The 9993-nt window shown below is 37.9% G+C and overlaps 1 protein-coding gene across 1 annotated transcript; it reads right to left on the minus strand.

The window, feature by feature from the left end:
- Positions 1–5358: 5358 nt before the first annotated feature.
- LOC118329151 (AP-1 complex subunit sigma-1A) lies at positions 5359–9348 on the minus strand (the record flags this gene model as incomplete). The annotated part of the gene is given in 3 exon segments (XM_035663135.1): positions 5359–7543; positions 8989–9126; positions 9240–9348. Coding segments are annotated over 3 exon segments (295 nt in total), but the record flags the coding sequence as incomplete, so codon positions are not given.
- Positions 9349–9993: the final 645 nt, after the last annotated feature.

Raw genomic sequence — 9993 nt, forward strand, 5'->3', positions numbered from 1 at the left:
AAAGTAAAGTTGTAACTAATTATTTTTGTAGGGGGGAACTGTAATATATTACTGAAATGTATTAGAAATTATTTACCCTCCTGGTTTCACATGTGCCTTTTCTAGCCAGCCAATGAAGATCTCTTGGTCGAGTGAAAAGCCCTTATTTATCTAATCAGGTAGATGGACCAGTCAAAGCACTTTACACCGCAGGCACGACGAAGAGAAAGAAATTAATTTATACAAATTCACACAGTCATACATTGGGAGCTATTTGGGGCTCAGTATCTTGCTTAAGGAAACTTCGACTTCCACTGTAGTTTCTCCTACATGCTTGGAAGGTGAGCTGTGTTCAGTTACATGCAATCTGCAACTTCACCACTAGATGCCACTAAATCCTCTCAGTCTTATTCCTGCATAAATGAGTATTGTAAAAGAACATTTCAAAAAAGAAAAAAAAAGACCATTTGCCTTTCGCCAACATAGATGTTGTGTACCCTTTTAAAAGAACAAAAAAGAAAAATAAGACAACCAAAGAAATTGCAAAGTAAAGTATATAATTAAGGTGATTTATTTACAAATGACTATTCATAAACACAAACGTTCTCAAAAGTGTCAGGGAGGATTGGACGGCATGGTTGTGCCAAATAAAATGAAAACAATATAACAAAACTGGGCCCAAACTACCAGCAGCCACTTTAAACAAATTATCACTCACTTTTTGACTCAGTTTTCACATCCCCCTCCCCCGAACCCTTTCATATCCCATCATCCCTCCTACAGTTTATTATCTTGGTTCACCTTTATCCATTATATGCAAAAAAAAACATTTAATTCAATATCTTAATTTCTCTTTGTTTAGTGACAATACAAAATGTAAAAATAAACAATATACTACCGTGCACATGTGTAGTGCTCCCACATTACAACACTTCAGGAGTCTCACAACATCACTCTCGTCTCCCTTGACAATTCATTAGTATGGCCGTTCTAGTTTTTCTTAAAATCACATCACGTCTCCCTGTGAAGCTTTGGTGACCCCTAGTAGGGGTCCGAACCGCCAACTGGCTTAGACTCATCCTATCAATGCTTCACACTTGTGGCCACACAAATGTATTCATATAGCAGTTTACCCTAACACTCTTATCTGCCACTGTTATGGTTAAAGTGTGGTTAATTTAGGCACAAAAACTTGGATAAACTTGAAAAATCAGTGTTAAACCAGTATTGAGTGTTGGTGGGAAAGTGGAAATGAATTTCCAAGGAAGTTGTCCCACAAGTCAACATACATTTGTATGAAGCACCCATTCATTTCTGTACAAAAAGATTTACCAAGCATTATTTAGAGTTCTGGAACATACGTTGTAATTATGCTTGGAATATCCGTTTTTTCCAAGCGCTGTATTTGTCTGTGAAATTCCTTCTGATTTGTTGCACATACTGCAGTTTTTCTTGTAGGAAGAGTAGTCCGACTTTTAGACAAGCACAGATACAAAACATCAGGAACACACCTTTCAATTCCGCATAAAATGCTTTATTACTTTACAAAATTCATTGAGGCCCTTTAGCCTTTGCTGTATAACATTACACAGATTAATGGAGATTCTGCTTTCAGACACTAGAGCCCCTTTACAGCTCTTTCAACCATGCATGGTCTCATCCTCTCTTCTTTTTGAAGGAACCAAATGACTTACAACAAAATATTTAAAATCAAAAACTTAATTCTCTTTTCACATAGATTAATTTATGGACAAGACATTCACCAAATTGATAAGACATTTCATATGATGAGCTGATTGAAGTTCAAAGTAGGTATTAAATAAAATCTCACCAAGTGGAGAAGAAAAATATCATTTGACACACTATTAAAATAATATCCCTTTGAAGAGAAAAGTGGCAGCAGAGGGTTAAAACCATCAGAAGCAAAATAGCTTTGGCTGCAAGAGTCCACTAAATATCTTCAAGTGGGTGCATGCTCGAATGTACAGAGGATTGTGAGGAGGATCAAGGCCTCAGTATGCTTCAAACAAGGTGCTTGTGAGAACATCTGGATCCCATTTTCTGAAAGCAAAATCAGGGGTCTCTATACAATTATTGTAACTGTAAGAAGGCAGGGTTTGAACGTTACCTTTTGCATTTTATGTGTGCACAACACCACAAATGCCTTCAAAGAGTTATTGAATCATGACTTCCAATAGCAGTATGCAATAGAAGCTAACTTCTTGGATTGGGGGATGCAGCAAGGAGGGCAATTAAAAAAAAATAAAAAAAAAAACGGATCAAATTCAACATTACATCACAACCTGTGGCACAAGGCCAGAAGTCAATCAGACAGAGGTCAAGACTGCTGGGCAGACAAGATGCTCTGATGACGCTCCACTTCTTAAGCACTCTTGGTGGGATTTGAAGACTTGAGGTTGACATAGCCAAACCACACTGCAGACACCACATCATAAAGCCATGCCCAGTGGAATTTTGCAATGACAACAAGCTTTTCACCCTGCCTTCCAGCTAAAAAAACAGTTTGCTTTTAGAAATGGTTGGACATTTAGTAAGAATTAGTTTGTTGAAAGCATATTAGGCTTTTGGGGCCACAGGAACAAAATATATTCAACCTCTGAGATTCGAATCAAAATATTTTTTTTGCTAGAAGTCTGAGGGATAAGACATAAAAGATATCGAATGTAATCTCAGAACTCAAATAATTTGTCCCTAACACTGTTCCACATACAGCGCATGCATGAGCAGCAATCTGATGCCATTTTTTTTGCAGCAGTTGTCAGCAGATCATACATATTATCAGCCTCTCTTTCCCATTTTTTTTCATTTGCTCCAATGCATGCTGATACAGTACATCAATCTATCTCTAACAATGTAGAAAACAATCAGATCACACAGTGAGCCCTTACTCTTAGAACATGAACTAACATTCAGAGTTCAGCAAGGTAAAACAAAGGATTAGTCATTGCTGTGTACAGACAACAGATCGGCAGTGCCATTTGGCCCTTCTTTAGACAGCTTCAGACTGAATGTCCTGCAGCCTGTTCCTGACAATGACCTCTACCTTTTCTTAGGGTTAGGTGATCATGGTCATGATCAGCAGGTTACATTCCATTCATTTCTGACAGAACTGAGGAAGAACTTGGCTGATGGGTACATTGTCTCTAATGGTTTGTCAGGAGCAAACCATTAGCACTTTAGCATTTTACAGATTTTAAAACAAAAAATAGTCAAGCAGACAGAAGACTGATCAGATGCTAGTCTGTTAGTTTCTCTGCAAAACATTTTGTTGTGATTTGTTCAGGGTCTAAAGCTGACCTTACGTCAGATCCGGAAATATTGCAAGCACTGGTCATGGGCAGAATTGCATCTTGCAGATATGTAACTCCATCTTTGGATCTGACCTCAACCATATCTGTCTGACCACCACCCTTACCCCAATTGTCTCATCTTGGATGCCAAGCTACAGTGCCTGGGTGACAGAATGCCTGGATCCTTCTTGCTCCACTGTGTTGTCTTTCTTTCTCTTCGTGACGCAGACTCTTATTCCCTTGACCAGCAGCTGACCCAAACCCCATCCGTCTTTGCTTGGATGCCTAACTCCGACCAGGCTCACCTTTTTTCTCTTTTACTTGTTTTTTCTGGCTGCTGCCTCTTGGGTCTCCATATGTCACGTCGAGTGAGTGACATGAACTAGCTCATGCACTGACCATCTTATCAGGCTTCAATCTATGTGTTTGTGACCAAACAACAGTGGTTCTGGACCAATCAGCATCCTTTGAGGAAGTATTGGCAGCTATGGGGTGGGCGCTAAGTGTGACGCGGCAAGAAGTCACTGCTTGTTAAACAACGGTGGCTGCTAAAGAGGTTAGTAGTTGCTGCTAGCATCAGAACTGAAAAGTATTTCTTCATTGAAATTATTTTTTTTTTTATGGAAAAAATGTTTTGTTTTTTTTCTCGACTGGACAGTTAAGGTTTATTGATCAGAATGGTTGAAACTCGCCAAAACAGATGGTCAGTTTGAAAGAACCCATGAAACTAGCTGATCACACAGTGTAAAAGTTTTAAGCATAATCTCATGTCAGCAAGGCCCAGAATTAAAGAAAAACAGTCTAGCTAAAACGACACCTCTTCTGTAGACACTAATGTCCAACTTTGAATCTTTACCTTGCCCACATCTACTACCATCCATCAATTTCCAACAACCACACCCATGTATTTCATAGATTAGAAAGGTTGTGTAAGAAAGGAATGTGATGAGAGAAGAAAAAAAAGAATATTATTTTCCTATTAGAAATTAGTGTTTGTCCAGAACTCCTCAGAGGACATTATGCAAATGATAACCCGTTATAATGAAAAACATACATAAAATATGAGGCAATACAAAGATGCTTTTCCATGGATTGAAAATGTAACAAAAACCCAATCAGCGACTGAATCAAGATTAAGATCTGGAAGTAATATTGTGAGATTGCTTAAAAGAAACAACTTTCCAAAAATATCTGTTCAGCTGCGTGAAATGAGCAATTCATACAATCTTCCTAAGATACCATATGACCCGGTCCTATTTTAGATGAAAGAGTTTTATGAAAGCCCTGATACCCCACACTGTCAATAGTGATGTCAAGTCAAAGATTTTGTAGACATAGCCTAGTTCGAATCAAGTCTATGGGCAGTTCATAGAAAATCCTACTGCATGATCACATCGTAACAAATAATCAGCTAGACTTTTATGAAAACTATAATTACAGACATACTAATTTAAAGACAGTGGAAATTAATTAAGAGCTTTTATACATACCCTGAATTCTAGTATACTCATCCCAGCCCACAGCCTTTTATGAATAACGTAAGAACACAGCAGTATACACACTAATGTTACACTATACCAGAGGTGTTTACATATTCACTATGTATTATCGGCTCAGTCTAGTACACGTGTGAGTAAAGTTGGGTTGTGATTGTTTCTTCTGTTTTGGATCTAGTTCCAGAACATGTTGCAATTTATATATATATATTTTTTTTTTAGCAAAACTAACGAGTGGTATGTAGCTGATCACACCACATCCATTTCAGGAGTTGGAATCTCCCAGGTACCCTTTTTTCATACCAAAACAATAGTTCACCCTCCAAACATATAGGATCTATCTAGAGTCAGTGAGCGGTTCGTCTGTCTTGGGCTACTGTGGAAACATGGCGATTCAACATGGTAGCCTCCTTAGAACAGGGCCTACTCAAATAGATAAAAACGTCTAATTCTAAGGTAATATAGATAAAAACGTCTAATTCTAAGGTAACAAAAACATTTTCAGGTGATTATACACTAATGAAAACATACCTATGAATATTATTTTCCATTTTGGCCAAAAGATCAACCTGTTATGTTACACACTGGACCTTTAATTAAAAAACCCTAACCCAATGTGAGTATAAACATACAATGTTTGTGCATTTGTAGAACCACACATACGTTTGCCAGAAACTTGCCCATTCACTGACACTAAATTATTTGTCTTATTACAAGCTGATCTGGAAGTTGAGACAGAAAACAACTTTCCACTTCATTAAAGCTGCAGGAGATAACTTTTAGTTATATTTGCAGAAACTTTTCCTATATCCTCATAGTAGTACATGGGACAGATGATCAGGTTCCTTTTGCGCATCGTAGTGTTCTTAATGGTATTTGCAAGAATCCACCGGGCCTGGAGCAAAACAACCAATCAGAGCCGAGAAAGATAGTTGATCAAATATTGATGCTGGGAATGAGATCTTCATTGGCTCTGATTGGTTGTTTTGGTTCGGTTCAGGCCCGATGGATTCCTGGAAATGCCATTGGGAACACTAGGAGGAGCAAGGGGAACCAGGAACAGACTGACATCTGTCTTGTGTATTACTATCAGGATATAGTAAGGAAACCATGTTAATATTGTATGTTGATCTAGACCCAAACAAAACCCTGACCAAACCTGAGGTATGGACCCACCATGACCCTGGTAAACCGCTGCGTCCCTAAAGAATACATTCAAAACTAGTTGCAGTCAGTTACTGTTTAAAAAATGCACTTTGTTTAAATGAAATGACACTGTAACCAAAGTGACCAATGCAAGCATCACTTACAGGAAATGCATTAAGTGACCCTGCTCTTTACCTTTACTGACTTCCAATACTCTAGCAGCCTAAGATGGCATTTTACATCAAATTGGATCACTAACATCAGTAACAACCACACATCAAAAAATAATTGATAAAACATGTATGGGGCCATAGGATATACTTGTCTAAAATTCAGTTTATTCTAAATGCCTTGAAACTCCAAGGCAGAAGAATGTCAAGTTCCAACTCCAGTGCCCATTGTGTTAGGTAAGATGGGCTAGGGATGAATTCCAAACAGCACAACTGTGCCTCAACAAAAATTCTTAAATCATCAAATGTAATTCAAATAACTGTAATAATAGACTGACAGAGATATTTATGTAGATGTAGTTTAAGTGGAACATCTAGAGAGTGGAGGCCTAAAAACAAAGCAAAATCCTGTTTTCTTATACCGTATTTATGGCCCTCAGTCCTATTGGTTAGGATAATGTTTTACTTAACTACCCACTACAATTGTTTCACACTATGTAACTATTGGCTCTGGGCTGGGACATGTAATGCTTTATGGCAGTAGCCACACATCAACTATGTCAGGGCTTTTGGTGAAAGTGGACCATATTTTAGGTAGTATGTTCATTTTTCCTTGTTATAATCACATACATAACCAATAGGAATAATGGCTAATGCTACGAAAAAAGAGAACACAGAATTTAAAAGGTCTGGTGGTATTCTATATTTTTCTGACTGTCATCAAATCTCATGTGCAGCTGTTTTAGGAAATAACTGAGGCATTTTAAAAAAAAAATTAACCTATATAATTGTGAGCTATTTCAAAATATTTATGAAGGAAGGAAGGCAGGGAAATCACAAACTTTGAGAGATGGACTAACACATGATTAGTTTTTGTCTTTTCATGAGAATTGTTGAAAATACAAAAAATACAGAAAAATATCAGGGATTTTTTTAAAATATACCCAAATATCTGACCAAGTCTCTGTCCACATTTAGTACCTGACAAACCTTCACGACCAACTCTAGCGTCAAACTGCCAGGCTGACTCACTTTGATTCTAACGCCAGTATCCACTCTGATAAGCAAAGCTAGACTCCCCCCTTTAAAAATCTCAACACACAACCCCCCTGCAGACACACACAAGTTTAAAAAGGTATCCCATTTTCTATACCCTATGCTCAGAACACACACACACACACACACACACACAAAGCTAAAGGGCCAATGCAAGGATCTTCCATTTTTAACTGAATGTCTTTCCCCCAGTTAAACACTGTACATCCCCAGAGCCACAGACACACAGAACCAATGCTGCCAGTCTGAGCCACAGTCAGTCCCAGATTCTGTCCCGCCCCCCTCACGTCCAGCCCTCTGCCTTGGTATCTATAGTCTCTCATAGCACTGCTGTGTACTACGCCAAGCCCATCTCTTCCAAAACACTCCTGGGTGACTCGTCCTCCTGTAAAAGGAAACACAGAGATGGTTAGAATAAAGAAGTCAGTGACACCTAAAAAAAAAAAAACAGTAAAAAAACAAAAACAAATATACACATCAAAATGTAATGGAGCAGCCAGCTCTCAGAGGTACACTGAGTAACTACAGTCAGATGTTTGAGATGCAATTTTCACACGAGAAAAGAACACATTGTTCTTTGTATTTACTGTACTGTGACTCTGTTGTTTGAATGGATGCAATAAAAAGTTGCCAAATGTTTGATGGTTACTTATTTCTGATTTAGTACAGTATCGTAACTAGGGCTGTACAATTAATTGGCATTTTATCAAAACCGCAATATGACGATATCTAAATTGCAGAAGCTGCAGTTCTTTGATAAAGGTAAAAAACAGCATTATAACGAAGTGCTGTAGAGCTGTAAAGATGCCCTCTTCAACAAATCTTGTTCTCCAGATGTAAGAAAACATGTTTCTTTGGTTTTTAAAAGTTTTTGTTTTTTTTACAGTAAAAATGATCATTCCAATTAATCATGAATCACATTGTAATATCAAAACAATCACAATTTAAGTTTTTATCATAGAAAGTGAGTTCCACTTTGCATCTGGTAAACTTGAAGTTTGAAGTGTCATACTTTTTATCCTACCAACAGTTCAGTTTCAAACAAAATATGCAAGTTTATAAAGGCGATCTGAGTGAGGGGCTAAAATACAACAAATTCCAGGATATTTGGTAAATTTAATAATTTCCCAGCCGTTTACATGACCACGAAACTAGTCTCTAAATTTCCAGATTTTCCAGGAAGTGTGGGAACCCTGACTATCTGTCACTAAAATTACAAGAAATGTCTACATGCTACATGTAATGATGATACTTGGGAATAAAGCTGTGTCAGTAACATTACAATCAGTTACACTAACTTTAATTCTTAGGCCTAAGAATAAAATACTACAAAGGCACAGTTTTTGAGGCACAGGTGCAATGGTGCTAAATTTATGCAGGTTCCTAAAATCCTAAAATGGTTTCTGGGCCCCAGGAAAGTTTCTACTTGGTATTTGTCTTAAACAGTAGTTCACATCTGCAGTAAATATTAGCTGGCAGGGCAGTGCATTTTACTGGACGACTTCGGTAACATCAGTAGACTTTCAGTGAAACATTTCTCAAAGAAATGAATGGTGAGCTAATTAAAGTGTAAGTGCAGGCACAGTATACTTTTGGATAGCCTAATGCTGGTTGCATTTGTGTTAGTTTGAACAATTAATAATGGTTTGTTGAAGTTTTTGAAAAGAGACAGACCTCGCTGGCACTGTCAGTTTGATAATCACCAGCAGGACAAAGGTTTTATCCAGAGTCTGCAAAAGCAGGTGTCTCCCAAAAGCCCATGGCAGAACTTTTTACTGGACAGAAAACCCAACCCTCCTTGGTGGAGGTAGTGGGTGAAGCCCAGGTTACCTCCTGCAGCAGGTCTGCTTGTTCAATGGCTTTGAGAACGCTCTTCTTAGACGTGTCCTGAATCTCTCCTCCCATCAGGAACTCATCTAGAATGAAGTAGGCCTTCTCAAAGTTAAAGATGATGTCCAGCTCACACACCTGCACAAACAAACACAAGTCAGTGCTTTCTACAGCAGGGGAAGTTTTTACATGCTCACTTCACTCTGAAACCTTAAGTTTAGTGGTGTGAAATCAACAACAGAGAGACTTACACTGCCAAAGTACTTATCCAGCAGCTCTACGAAGCGGTGGATGACTTCCAGTGTGATCAGCTCATTGTCCTGCTCTTCAATTGCACAACAGAAATATAGACTGGCATACCTGCATGAATACACACACAATCGCATACACAATTAACAGAAAATATGGTATAAATACCTGAAATAATCAATTATTCTCTGAGGTGTTGAAAACAAAGTGAAAACATTTATATATGAAGTATATACAGTCCTGTTCACCATTATTGGCACCCCTTAATTTTTTGCATAACCTCTACAATAACTTCAGAAATATATATAAATGTACCAAATTTATATCATCAGGATCTTTTAATTGGAGGTCCAACGTAATTTAACAAAGAAAATTGTTTTTTCAACTTACATATTGTAATTTCAAAGAAGAAACAGAAAAAACAGCATGTGCAGCAATAATGGCACCCCTCTTTAATATTTGATTGCACACCCGTTGGCAGTGATGACAGCCTCCAAATGTTTCTTGTAGCCATCTATAAACTTCTTGCACTTCTCAGCTGGTATTTTCTCCAACTCTTTATTTGCAAATTGTTGAATGTCTCTTGAATGTTTGCAGGTTTCTTTTCCCCAATGGCAGATTTTAGCTCATACCAAAGATTTTCAATTGGATTAAATCAGGACTCATTGCTGGCCATTTTAAAACAGTCAATTTTTTCCTTTTCAACCATTCCTGCGTGCTTTTGGATGTGTGCTTTGGGTCTTTGTCTTGCTGGAG

Source organism: Morone saxatilis, unplaced genomic scaffold (genome assembly GCF_004916995.1).
Source record: "Morone saxatilis isolate NCDOM2014 unplaced genomic scaffold, NCSU_SB_2.0 Contig19, whole genome shotgun sequence".
NCBI classification, from domain to species: domain Eukaryota; kingdom Metazoa; phylum Chordata; class Actinopteri; family Moronidae; genus Morone; species Morone saxatilis.